At 41.3% G+C, this 14,654-nt stretch overlaps 1 protein-coding gene across 1 annotated transcript in view; it reads right to left on the bottom strand.

Annotated features, from left to right (window-relative positions):
- GRID2 (glutamate ionotropic receptor delta type subunit 2) overlaps positions 1-14,654 on the bottom strand; it is a 1,041,562-nt gene that overhangs the window by 91,450 nt on the left and 935,458 nt on the right. Inside the window, 1 exon segment of the mRNA XM_038399416.2 lies at positions 10,845-11,011. Within this exon segment, the coding sequence (XP_038255344.1) occupies positions 10,845-11,011 (167 nt within the window).

Raw genomic sequence — 14,654 nt, 5'->3', positions numbered from 1 at the left:
CAATACTTAGTGACACTTTGGAGTCACTTCTGTGAACTTGCAGACACTAACGCTGTTTTGCCTTTTCATATTTGTTTCCAAATCAAACATTTGTGATTTGTGGGGAGCACCCTGATGTGTAGTAATTTATAACAGCATGATAATTTATTTCAGTTTTAAGTGGCATATTTTCCTTTCTGCTGTGCAGTTTGCTCATTCCCAGTTTTTTAATTGAAAACAGCAACAACTATAAAATGACAACACTAATTACAATAAAAGAAAAGGGACTGTTTTCTGCCTAAACCAGTCTGCTTCCTCATGGCTCAATTCTGCAAGGTACAGCACTCTCTGGTCCCATCTAGGGTAGTACTTAAGCATGTGTCCAACTTTAATCCTTACATGCCTCCCTACTCAGGGTCCCTGGAACTTAAAGTTAAGCATAATGTTAAGTGCTTATCTGGATAGGCCTAGAGTGCTCAGCAACTCTGCAGTGTGCTGAGCACCAAAATTCTTTCCAATGATGGTATCCATTAGAAGAACCTTTTAAAGTGCCTGATTATCAGAAAGCCTTTGAAAGAAATACCTCACTAGCTAGCTGATATGCAATGGGGCAGAGTGATTTCCAGTACACTGGATAGCTACTTAAAAAAATTAATTACATTTCTCTTCATGAGTTTTGAATTTCAGATGCTGGCTTTATAAACTTGGATTTCTTTGCTGTCCATTTAAAGTGTCCATTTATATTCATTTATTCTGTTTTATCTATTGTTTTATCAAGCAATGGTTCTATATAAGCCATTCCCCTTACTGCAGTCTGTAATAACAGCAATCAATGCAGTTCATTCTGACAAATGTGTGTCAGAAAAAGACTGCTGTGACTTTGAAATATTGAAAGTGACTGATAACATAATACGTGAAGCAGAATAAATGCATACAAATGGAATTTTTAGCTGAGCAGTCCAAGTATGAACTAAATACAGTGTCAGAGTATTGCAGTGAAAGCTCTATGTGCAAGTAGTTACAATGGCAAATTACTAAAGGAACTCTGCAAAGTGTTTTATGAATAAAGCGGTGAGTACGGTTTTGCTCGGCTGTATCCTTTTTTGTGTGTGCCTGCACTTAGTCATGAAGCAGAACTAAATCATGTTCAAGAACAAAATGTGGGAGTGGAAAAGGCACTCAGTTTTTATAAAAGGCATCAGAGTCAACACAAATGGGACTAAGGTCTTGGTTTACCAGTTTGGGCTAACATGGCTTGTCTGGAACTAAAGTAGTGTATTAAAACCATGGTACAGAGTAGGACTAACAAATCCTGCAAACTGATCCACAAGAGCAGGTCCTCACACCTTCACTGAGCCCCACTGAAATTGTAAGAGCAAAGGTCTATCTGGGCAAATCTGACCACATTATCAGGGCCTACACAGGAAGTAAGATATGAAAGCCTACCAATTAGAGGTTTTTCACATAGCCTTTCATTTGTTCAAAAATGATCTGATTTTGCAAGAAAGCCTGCAAAAGACTGTCAAATGTTTTTGCTAGAAATTAGGACCATTTTTGAATGAAAAATTCACTTAAGAATGGTTCTATTGTCCAGCAAAATCTGATAAATTGTGTATTGTTTTCATTAATTTTTGCAAATAAAAATGGCCTTTCTAAACACCACTAGTAGGGGCTTAAAAGTACAGCTAACATCCCATCCGCATTGGCCAGATAAACTGCGTTAGCCTGAACTGGTTTTAAAATGCATTTAAAATCAGCTCTAACACACTTCATTTCCTCCTTTAGACAGGCCATATATGTTGCAAACAAGAACTAAGGAAGAGAAAGCAGCCACTAAAAATACATTATAAGGCTTATGCTATTTGAAAATCTCCCTCAGTTTGTTGTACAGAAGATTCCCATGCTACCTCAACTAAAAAAACCTCACACCATTGTCGTCCCCTTTCCTGGATTTCATCTTATGAACAGGGATTAACAATTATACAAGTTTAGCTCAAGCCTTCTCCCCAGATTTTGCCTGCTTCTTAAATTCCTTCTTCAGGACTGCTCAGTCCATACTCCAGATCCTTTCTGCCCCCACTCCCAAAGAGCAACTCCCATCTCTCTGACATCCTGCTCATCTGCTTCACTGAGTTGGCAGAACCCTCATTACCCTGCTCCCATTAGCATCAGCGTATGTTAACAGGGCTGACAGTTTCAAACTAACACTGCCTGTCTGTTACAGGAAAGTTTGGTTCTAAGCTACCCGATATCCAACCTCTGTACTACTTAGAAATACAAAACGAGAAAAGATCACTGAGGGTAGCAACATGCTGGAATATATTTCAGTTTTACTGTTTTCTGAATTTACAACTGAGCACTTTTAAGTGATGGATATATAAATACTGCCAGTATAACATTATAACGTGAGGAACGCAATATAGTATACATTATTTTCACTGCCATGGGAACTGCATGTACATTTGAGGGCAAAATTTGGCCCTTTACATGTCAAAACTCAGTTGCTTAAGGCAAAAAAAAAAGGCTGATTAGTAAGAAATAGTTCAGTGGGTAATGTGTACCGTCAACTTTAACACATACAGAAACAAGTGCTTCTTTGCAGTGGCTTATACAATCAGTGGGGATTCAATTTGCATTGCATAACCAGTTCTTCTTTTTATAACTGTGAATGAAGTGCTCATCATGAAGACGAGGGATTACTGCACTAACTTGGACCCATGCACAGTGTAGGCAGTAGATGTACAAGCTTTCAGGCATGGCTCTTCCATTGCACCTCAGTTCCAACCTGCAGAATCCTTCTGACATTCTAGCTTGGGGCATCTATTGAACTAAAACTGCCAATTATACTGAACTGTGTAGTTGCTTTGTGATTTATCTGTGACCAGCTTCCCTGAAATGGCACACTGTATTAAGAAAGCTCCAGTGCCTTTTCCCAAGACTGTCTCATCATGCTCCATCTGCAGCTCAGCTGCATCAGAATCTTTTAACCCCTCCCCCCTAATTAATAATAAAGCAAAAAGCTGCATTAGACTTTTAGCCGTGTTTCTATTTGTGTTTCAATTTATTTCAACCTTTATTATGTATCTAGTAATTTAAGACCCACAAGCACCAGTACCATTGAACAAGGGGCAGTGTAGGCAGAATTAGTACAGTTAGTTTCCTAACCCCTTGTCAGGGAATCTGCTCACCACTAGTGCACCTCCTCCTGGTCATAAGCTGATTCCAGGTTCACCACCTCCTTTCCACCTCTCACCACAGGCTCTGCCTTCTCTTCCTGGCTCTCAGCAAGGCAAGATGCCCTGTGTTCCTGATTTAGCCTTCTGGCTAAGTCACATGTGTCCTCCCTTCCAGGGTATTAAAGTCTCTTCTTACAAATGGGCTCAGGCCCTCTTCCTATCCACTGCCCAGCTGGTCCACTTCCCCAGTGGCTAGTAGAGGAACCTGGGCCCACCCTCTTATCCAGGTTCTAGCTCAGAGACCCTCTCATCAGCAGCCATGGTCTGTTCCATTCTGGATCTTACTGCCTCTTCCCTGAGCCTTCCCGAACCTTCTGGCTCCCCAACTTCTGCAGGTTTGCCAGCCCCCAAACTTCCTCCTCTAAGGGAGTTACCTTTGCTCTGTAACCCCCAAACACACCCCCCGTCTCTCAGGGAGCAGATGCAGACTACTTCCCAGCAGCCCCCTCTCTGCTACCAACTTCCTGTCTTTATATACCCAGCCCAGTCCCTTCCTCCTCAGCTGGGCTTCCTCATTATTCAGTCAGGGGATTACTGAAGCCACCCGATACCCCTCAGCTGTGGCCTGTCTTGTTAATTGGCCCCCTCCTTAGCCTATTTTAACCCCTTCAGGGCAAGTGTGGGGTGAACACCCCATCACACCTCTGTAAGGAAAGCATACTTTGCTGTACCACCATCACCAGCTGCATGCAGCAGGGGAGGTGCAGACGGATAATAAGCCAGCCAACTCCTTTCTAGACAGTGTAGAACTCCCTGGGGCATTCCACCTTGGTCATACAGTGAGGTAGGATGTGGCGACACAAAGACTTCCTTGGATAGTGAAGGTCTGTCTTCATCATATTCATTATTATGGGGAGGTTATTATTTTTGGTGATAAGCTACTATTGGGAGTATTGGTTTAACTTGTAAGGTTGTATTGTAAACTTGCAGGTCAGAGATTCTCTGCAAGGAAGAGAAGGAGGATACTTATGTGGAGAGGTGGGAAGAGGAGAATGGATTGCTTGAAGTGGGGTTGTAAAGGGCACAATGATAGTTTTTTGCTGGTAAGGTATTTTATTGGGGTGAGACTATAAGCTCTTCTCATAGTTCCATTTTTGGTCCTGGGCCACAGGCCTAGATTCACTGACACAGAGACTAGGTATACAGAATATAGCAACCCTCCTTTTCATCTAGGGTCAGAGGTCTGCTGGAGCAGCATGGAGAGAGGGTGACATTTTCAGAGGTGGGGACTTTAATTGGAGTTTATCTTAAAGGCTTCCTATATAACACATTTCTACCCGCTACAGGGCAGAGACTTCCTGGGACCCATGGGTTTACTGAAGTGATAAAAATTACAGAAGAGAGAGCCAGGCTGCTGTGAGCACAGCCAAAAGCTACAGCAGTTGTGCTAGGAAGTATGCTGCACATACAAGCCTTTCTTTCTATGTTCTTTCCTAGGCATCTGAAATTTGGATTCTTGAAAGCATGATGAATGAGGTACATGAAGCAAATGAGGTACTTTGAAGATGGCACCAGGAAAATCACTACCAGTCTCTATTTCTTTTGCTTATAATTGTAAAAAAAGGGAACTGGGTTCACCTTCTGATCCACTAATTCATCATGACTTTTCGTCATTTCTGGTAAGTGGAATGTTAGGTTTCCAAAGTAGCAATACTGAAGCTCCATGTGTCAAGAACTTCTCCTCTGAAGTCATGAGTATAATACATACAATTGTTATGATCTTGTTTTCTGTGTGTACAACTTTAAGCATTCAGAAGTTTGCAATTTGTTGAGGCAGCTGTCATTCTGCAAGGCACAGCTGACCCTGCAAGCTACAGAGGAGTGACACACTGTGCTTTCTGATGGTGACTTTACCTTTGTTCTTACATTGTTTCCCTTCATCTCAAAGTAAAGTTGTTTCAACAAATAAGAACATAGTTGCTTCTTGTGTATGAAAAATACAAAACAATTGCAGCTTGATGTTAGTATTTAGCCTTGTTTGTCAGCCTCAGATCGAATTTTGGGTTTGACACTCTTAAATCCTTACTAATATGTTTGAAGAACAAAGGATAATGACATTGTGTGTTGCTTATGCCCAGCCAGATGGGTTTGTTAGTATAATGAGAAAGAGATAAGAAACAGAGCATAGCTAAAGTGTTACAGGATATGGTGGGAATGTAATATATGATGAGCATAGACTTGAAGGCTGTCTGGCTCTTTTCTTAAGCCAAGGTCAAGCAACCAGTTAGGAGCGGGACGGGGGAGAGGCATAAAAACACTAAAAGCCAGAGAAAAGCCTGGCCTTGGCCAGAGCACAACCTCATGCCTTATCCCTCCCATGGAATACAAAAGAGGTGGGACGAAGACCCCAGACTCATGACCCTCCAAAATGGAACATGACCATAAGTTGAAAGGGGTGTGACTAGGGCATGTACTACAGGTATATATCAGCCTGAGGAGGAGGAGGAGGAGATGGGAATGTGGACACAGGCAATGCTCTGCGGCGTCAGAGCTGGGAACAGATCATTGGGAAACAGATTCTGCCGGCATGTAGAGCTATAGATATGCCGGCTTGGAACTAACCCCAACAAATATTGCATTGCCTATAGTTCAGTCTTTTGATCTTCTGCTTTCAGTCTCATGACAAGAACCGGGGGAGGGGGTGAAGGGAAAGCCTCTAACACTTGATTTTCAGAGGTATTGAGCACTGACAGCTCCCAAGTACCTCAGTGAAAATCAGGCCACTGGTCTCTGAAACTTATAAAAAATTTACCTTTTCTCTCTCGATCATCATCTATCATTTGGATCCTAACACAGAACTGAAAAATCTGAGTGTAAAAGAAAAAGTGGAGAAGTGAATGAGATGAGAACATTTTGCGGTTGCCTTATTCTTGACCTGCAATAGACACCACATGCTCAGAACTGAGCAATTGCTGTAGTGCCATGGGAAATATAGACTTCTATGACATATCCTGATAGAATTTACAATTACTTTTATACCTCCCAGGAGCACAATGGAGGATTTAAGGCTCAGGATTGAAGAGAGTTCTTAATAGGTGTCATGTTGCATGTCGGCACACAGTTCCTACTGACACATCCTCTTGGAACTTTTCCTGTAGCATTCAGTAGTTTGCAGTATTAAAGCTCCTGTCATTACTTTAAAAAAGAACTCTAGTGTGCTGCCCACAGGGCTACTAGTGCACAGAAGGTCATCTATTAATGGCAACAAAAAAAAAAAGGGGGGGTATTCTAACCTACCTGAGCACATCGATTTGTTGGCTAATGGCATGTACAGGTGTATTTGTCAAAATCTGCCAAGTGATTATAAAGTCATTGAGACAAGCTGAAAGGTCGATTATTCAAATCTTTCCTAGAGAGATTTCACTATTATTTTGATTCAATTACATTGTATGTGAGTTCTAGATGGAGTGGAATCAACTGGTTTCAGAGATACAGTTATGCAGATGGTCGTCACCATGGCTATCTGAGACCCTGAGTGGTTCCCTTCACATGTGAATACAGCTAAAAACCAGTCTCATTAAATATTCAAAAGCCTTACAGTTCATATCTTTGTTTCATCTTAGAACAAAGTCTATGCATAGCTTCTTTTTCTAAAGCTTCCAGTTTTTACCCTTTTATTTTAATAAATAATACCGCAATAAAAAGCTTATTTGAAGACATTTTGATATTCCACTTAGAGCAGAACCACTTTTCTCATTTACTGTTTGCAATTTCTACACTGTGCTGAAAGCCAAAAGATTTTTTTCAGCCCCAAATGCTTAAATCTGCAGAATTTCGAAAGAAAATCTTGTATTTGGTTTTACTCTTGCTTTTTTTAAACCTGTTAGTTAAAAAAAATAGTTAGAGAGGCTATTGCATATGAAGGTTTCAGAATGTGTGTTTAATTACTGTATCCTCTGCTAGGCCTTGTCGATACACAAACGTGCAATGGTATTATTTTAAATTGATTTAGTTAAATTAGGGAAAACTTCTGTGCAGACACACTTATATCAGTTTAAAACTAATTACATGAGATTAGCTTATGCCTGTAAATTTATGGACAATAAACCAGATGGACGTAAGTACATCCACATAAAATTTTGCACCTATTTAACTAATTCAACTTAAAAGTCACAAGTTTAGTTAAACTGCTGCATGTGTGTGTGTGTAGACCAAGCCTTAACCTGATATGAATGTGTCCACACAACAGTTCCATTGTCACCTTAGAGTGTTACTATGTTCTTGGTTGGGGGCTGTCCCAAGCTTATTTTGGTCTTAATCAAACCATTTGAGAGAAGACACTATGATATGATGGGACCACATATCAGACTCAACTATTAAAGGAAATTACATCAGAAAATTTAATGTTGTTTGTAAGATTTTGAGATGAAGTGTTGGCAGCTTTAAATGAGAAATGCATTAGACCTGCTATCAATTAGCTTTACTATGTAAAAATGTAACTTAGTACTGGGAGGTGAAGGGGAACTGGCTATTTGAGTGATTCTGTTCTAGAGAACAGATTGGAATAGTTCACAGAGCAGGTGTAGGTCATTAAATTCCCTGAATGTTTTAGCCTTCTCCATGTGTCTTACCCTGTGGATGCCTTGGAGAAGAGCATGCCAGCACATCCTAAGAATCTGAAAGTTACCACAATCTCTTTTTGACTTGTGCCCAGCTGCGAATCATGATCTATAGCCCTTGAGAGCAGAGGGTGGGTGGTCATCATCTTGCCTCTTGGGTAGCTGGGGATCTTTTTCTCTCTCCCTTGCTATAGGGAATCCCCTATGCTCGGTGTTTCCTGTTCTGAAAAGGTAACACTGAGCCCCGTGCTGCTCATGCTCCCTGGGTTGAGATCAGGAATTTTTTTGGTCATCTTGCAAGACCTTATACAGCTGCACTCTCGGAATTTAACACTGTTCAGCTGATGGTGCTATACAGAATTTGGATAAATTTGCTTTGATAAAAGCAAAGACCTGCATTTTCACATAAATATGACTAGCCCAGGAGACCATACTGCGATTCTGAGACAAAATAAAACTGTCCTTTATTTAGAACTGTCAGACCTGCATAGTGAATGTCAATGCTTCAGATGAAGACATAACCAAACCTTCCTATTTGTTCAATACTCTACCCAGGGGTGGTAGAGGGGATTTTTTTTTCTTAACTCTAGTGGTGATCATGTCTAATACTGTGGGGACTAATATGCCTTGCAAGCATATCCCTGCTTGCAGATGCTACTATTGTATCAGTAACAAAATTATATTTACTCTTAATAAAATGAAAATACTACTACTGTTCTGGGCCACGGTGCTCAAAGCACCACAGGTCCGGCAGGAGTGCTCTGAGAAAAACGAGGCTTACACACAGCTGAGAGTTATTGGCTTTACTGAAGGTTAGTGATCCACTCGCAATGGGGACTCCAAGCGTTGCAGTCATGAAGGCGGGGAACCCAGCACACCGGAGCTCTGCCTGGGACGGAGTCCGACGGAGGGGCAGACAGTCAGCGTTAATAAGCATTACACAAAAACAGCTCATGAGTATAAAGTTAGGTACTTCTTAAAGGGGGGATTTCTATTATCTGGCAAAGGGCCATGCAAAGCAGCTGTGTCCTTCAAAAACTATCTCTATTCCACAATAATGAAGCAGCTATCTATATTCCACAGTAACCTCTCGGCTCGAGAAAGTGGAAGTTCCCTGGCTAGGCCATAACAAAGTCTTCCACAGTCCCTTACAACTACTATTTTGCACATATAGCTCAGTCTGATTTGAAGATATCAAAACCTTAATGTACAAGGCTGGGCAAAATTCCTAGTGACTTCAGTGGGGCCAGGATTTCATCCTTGGTCTCCAGCTTCTCTCTGTTTCCATTTCTTAAAAATCAAACTCATGTGGATAATGCTCAGAACAAGATGACTTAAGACCCCGAATGGCAAATGGTCACATCACTCTCCCCTCTCTATGTATCTGTTCAAGAGCTCAGATAGCTCAAATTCCTTAGAAAGATTATAGGAAGGATTTTTCCTTGCTTATTTTGCATACTGTATATCAAGTGAACAATGCTAGAATCCTAGATATTTTCTGCTGAGCTTACTTGGTCATGTTCATGGAAAGTTTCAATAATTTTGACAAGCAACTCCCTATAATGCTTTATATACATACACACACATACATATATACACACACGCGTGCGTGCACACACACAATATCAGGTATATAACTCAATGCATTTAACTTCTTCATCACTTCTGTCAACTTTTAGATTTTTTTTCAAGTTTATCTCAGAGCACAAGTCAGGCAAATAGTTCCCGAACAATAATATATTCACTGAATATTAGTGCCTTTCTGCTCATAGAATATCTGTGAGCAGACAATGATTTCCTTGAATTTATGTATTACTTGAAATAATTAAACAACCATCTTTTTTAATATTATACTCTATTAAGTGAATGCAAATATTTCCAAATCAAACTGTGCTGCTTAGCTGTAACTGGTCAGATAAGCCACATAGCATTATTTCTGGTTGTTTCTTTTCCCTATGATGATGAATGCACAAGAACAATTCTGGCACAATTACTTGGATAGGAGAATTTAAAATTCAGTCCTGTGAATATTTAATATTATAACTCTGACATTTGCTTTCTGCAGGTATCTGTGCCAGTTTCTGAATAGTTTGAATATTAAAAGAAAGTGAACACAAGGGGTTCAAGCCTGAATGAAACATATTCATATGACATAATGAAGGATATCCAATATGACAGATACACAAAAGAAATTCCAATAAAGCAAGTGTGAAATTCTGTTATTTGCCTTAATCACAAATATTTAGCAATAGGGTTGGGAGAAAAGGTTTGAATAAATAGGAACCATATAATTCACCCAGACCTTCATCCAAAATTCAAACTCGACACAAAATAAAGTTTTCCTGTGGTTTATAAAAGTATGTTTGTTGGTTATTGTTGTTTTTTTTTCCCATTTCACATGCATTTGCAATTTTGAGTTAATACTGAATGCTGAGAAAGCAAAATAAAGACAATTCTGTTGGTATTTCTGGTCTGACCAAAAGGAATAGGTACCAAAAAATCTCACTAGAGATCTCACTTTTGCAGCTCCAAAAGGTTGAGTAAGCTTTGGAAATACCTCGTAACTTTCTTACACTATTTTCTCTCCTTAGAAAAGGCTTGTAACTTTTTTGAGGGAGGGGACATCTTCTCAAGAGCACTGAGTGGGGGACCCTGCTATCCACATAACATAGGTTCCACAAATCTTTTTTGCTGCCAATAAATTTCAGTTCAACTCTCTGATGTTTCTCAGGAGGGGTGACAGCAACTAAAGGAAAATTAAGTATTTTAATGATACTGCTAGAGAAATGAATAATCAACTTCAGCATAAAATACCAGAATATGCAATTGGTAGTTACCTGCTTCAATGACATGTTCAATGATGTAAGGCCACGTGACACCAGTGTCTTTTTTCATTCCTTTCTTTTTGCAAAGTGGGACATTTTTCTGTTTTTACGTACGTTCACAAGTAAGTGAATGCATATGTACAAAATCAAGAAGTTTTTCTCCCAAAGAAAATGCAATTAAAAATGGTTTCACAGCTGAGAGATATCTGCCCTTAATCCCTATTCCATCCTCTCCTGAATCTTACCTTTGTGAGAAGACATCTCTGTAGGGGCTGCCATGCTGGAGTGCAATTCCATATCCCCTGTCTGCAACAGTGTTCCCAACTGTGTAAAAGGAGCAGTCTGGGTCATTGATGGCCACGTATTCCAGTACTGCTGCATCCCACACAAAGGCATAGTTTCCATATTTCACCTGTAGCAAATAGAAGAAGAGCTTAAGGCTGCAACTTGTCAACTCCAAAACAAGGCAGTTGTGACCAAAACTCATTAGCATCTGAAGGCTGTTTGATTAAAAAAATGTTGAGGTTTCAGTCCAGTTCCCAGCAGGTAAGTAAGTGTCCATATCCCCAAAATCACTGCCACAACTGATGCTGGTTGATTCTTTTGTTTGTAGATGCAGCAGACATGCTAGGAATTGAATGTGAACTGAAAACAATTTTCCCTCAGAGATGAGGCATGCTGGTGGAGAATTTGGGATAAGTTTGTACTCTTCTGGTTCAATGTACAAATGGAGGACTTCAGTCCCCAAGGCTATTAATTGGGCACCTTTCACCTGTGCTAAATTCACACAGTGTAGATGTGTTTGTGAGAGAGAATCAATGCAGTGCCTATTTTACTCCCTTCACACTTCTGACCAACCCTCTGGTCCTGGTGAAAGAATAATTTTATGGTGAAGGCAATGGATTGAGACCGAGATCTGTCATCAATTCTCAGCTCTGCCACTGATTCCATGTATGACCTTGGACATGTCACTTGGTAACAGATTTTCAGAAAAGCACGACTCTCATTTAGGCACCAACATGGAGTGGCCAGATTTTCAAAAGTGCTCAAAGGGAGCTGCTGGGTACTGAGAAATTTTGAAAATCTGGCTATTTTCTCTGTCTAAATTCTGTATCTGTTAAATGGGAATAGTAATTCCCTGCTTCAGAAGGATACCATGAGAATAAATATATTAATATTTGTGAGGTGCTCAGAGGCTGTAGTGATTGGAACCAGATAAGTATCTGGATAGAAAATTGCTTCAGTGACTCTAAATACAAGACTCTTTTAAAGGGAAGCATTGCTCTACAGATATATTTCCCCTGCATTTAAAAAAAACCACAGTAGCAGCTCTGTGTTTCATTGTCAAGACAGACCATGACTGTCATATCACAATACCATTCCAAAGAAAGCTCCACTTAGACCACACTAATGGAAAGATTTCTTCCTTAAGTTATACTAATAGAAAATGATATGCCTTGCCCACCCTGCTAGGCTGTCAAATCTTCTAGGTTGTAGGCAAATCTTACATGGGCTCTACATGCAGCCTCTTTTACTAGTTTCAGAGTAGCAGCCGTGTTAGTCTGTATTCGCAAAAAGAAAAGGAGTACTTGTGGCACCTTAGAGACTAACAAATTTATTAGAGCATAAGCTTTCGTGAGCTACAGCTCACTTCATCGGATGCATTAGGTGGAAAAAACAGAGGAGAGATTTATATACACACACACAGAGAACATGAAACAATGGGTTTATCATACACACTGTAAGGAGAGTGATCACTTAAGATAAGCCATCACCAACAGCAGGGGGGGGAAAGGAGGAAAACCTTCCATGGTGACAAGCAGGTAGGCTAATTCCAGCAGTTAACAAGAATATCAGAGGAACAGTGGGGGGTGGGGTGGGAGGGAGAAATACCATGGGGAAATAGTTTTACTTTGTGTAATGACTCATCCATTCCCAGTCTCTATTCAAGCCTAAGTTAATTGTATCCAGTTTGCATATTAATTCCAATTCAGCAGTCTCTCGTTGGAGTCTGTTTTTGAAGCTTTTTTGTTGAAGTATAGCCACTCTTAGGTCTGTGATCGAGTGACCAGAGAGATTGAAGTGTTCTCCAACTGGTTTTTGAATGTTATAATTCTTGACGTCTGATTTGTGTCCATTCATTCTTTTACGTAGAGACTGTCCAGTTTGGCCAATGTACATGGCAGAGGGGCATTGCTGGCACATGATGGCATATATCACATTGGTAGATGCGCAGGTGAACGAGCCTCTGATAGTGTGGCTGATGTGATTAGGCCCTATGATGGTATCCCCTGAATAGATATGTGGACAGAGTTGGCAACGGGCTTTGTTGCAAGGATAGGTTCCTGGGTTAGTGGTTCTGTTGTGTGGTGTGTGGTTGCTGGTGAGTATTTGCTTCAGATTGGGGGGCTGTCTGTAAGCAAGGACTGGTCTATCTCCCAAGATCTGAGAGAGCGATGGCTCGTCCTTCAGGATAGGTTGTAGATCCTTGATGATGCGTTGGAGAGGTTTTAGTTGGGGGCTGAAGGTGATGGCTAGTGGCGTTCTGTTGTTTTCTTTGTTGGGCCTGTCCTGTAGTAGGTGACTTCTGGGTACTCTTCTGTCAATCTGTTTCTTCCCTTCAGCAGGTGGGTATTGTAGTTGTAGGAATGCATGAGAGAGATCTTGTAGGTGTTTGTCTCTGTCTGAGGGGTTGGAGCAAATGCGGTTATATCGTAGCGCTTGGCTGTAGACAATGGATCGAGTGGTATGATCTGGATGAAAGCTAGAGGCATGTAGGTAGGAATAGCGGTCAGTAGGTTTCCGATATAGGGTGGTGTTTATGTGACCATCGCTTATTAGCACCGTAGTGTCCAGGAAGTGGATCTCTTGTGTGGACTGGTCCAGGCTGAGGTTGATGGTGGGATGGAAATTGTTGAAATCATGGTGGAATTCCTCAAGAGCTTCTTTTCCATGGGTCCAGATGATGAAGATGTCATCAATGTAGCGCAAGTAGAGTAGGGGCATTAGGGGACGAGAGCTGAGGAAGCGTTGTTCTAAGTCAGCCATAAAAATGTTGGCATACTGTGGGGCCATGCGGGTACCCATTGCAGTGCCGCTGATTTGAAGGTATACATTGTCACCAAATGTGAAATAGTTATGGGTCAGGACAAAGTCACAAAGTTCTGCCACCAGGTTAGCCGTGACAGTATCGGGGATACTGTTCCTGACGGCTTGTAGTCCATCTTTGTGTGGAATGTTGGTGTAGAGGGCTTCTACATCCATAGTGGCTAGGATGGTGTTTTTAGGAAGATCACCAATGGACTGTAGTTTCCTCAGGAAATCGGTGGTGTCTCGAAGATAGCTGGGAGTGCTGGTAACGAAGAGCCTGAGGAGGGAGTCTACATAGCCAGACAATCCTGCTGTCAGGGTGCCAATGCCTGAGATGATGGGGCGTCCAGGATTTCCAGGTTTATGGATCTTGGGTAGCAGACAGAATACCCCAGGACGGGGCTCCAGGGGTGTGTCTGTGCGGATTTGTTCTTGTGCTTTTTCAGGGAGTTTCTTGAGCAAATGCTGTAGTTTCTTTTGGTAACTCTCAGTGGGATCAGAGGGTAATGGCTTGTAGAAAGTGGTGTTGGAGAGCTGCCTAGTAGCCTCTTGTTCATACTCCGACCTATTCATGATGACGACAGCACCTCCTTTGTCAGCCTTTTTGATTATGATGTCAGAGTTGTTTCTGAGGCTGTGGATGGCACTGTGTTCTGCATGGCTGAGGTTATGGGGTAAGCGATGCTGCTTTTCCACAATTTCAGCTTGTGCACGTCGGCGGAAGCACTCTATGTAGAAATCCAGGCTGCTGTTTCGACCTTCAGGAGGAGTCCACCCAGAATCCTTCTTTTTGTAGTGTTGGCTGGAAGGTCTCTGTGGGTTAATATGTTGGTCAGAGGTGTTTTGGAAATATTCCTTGAGTCTGAGACGTCGAAAATAGGATTCTAGGTCACCACAGAACTGTATCATGTTCGTGGGGGTGGAGGGGCAAAAGGAGAGGCCCCAAGATAGGACAGATTCTTCCG

Source organism: Dermochelys coriacea, chromosome 4 (genome assembly GCF_009764565.3).
Source record: "Dermochelys coriacea isolate rDerCor1 chromosome 4, rDerCor1.pri.v4, whole genome shotgun sequence".
Taxonomy (NCBI): Eukaryota; Metazoa; Chordata; order Testudines; family Dermochelyidae; genus Dermochelys; species Dermochelys coriacea.
This window is presented reverse-complemented; position numbering and strand designations above follow the sequence as displayed.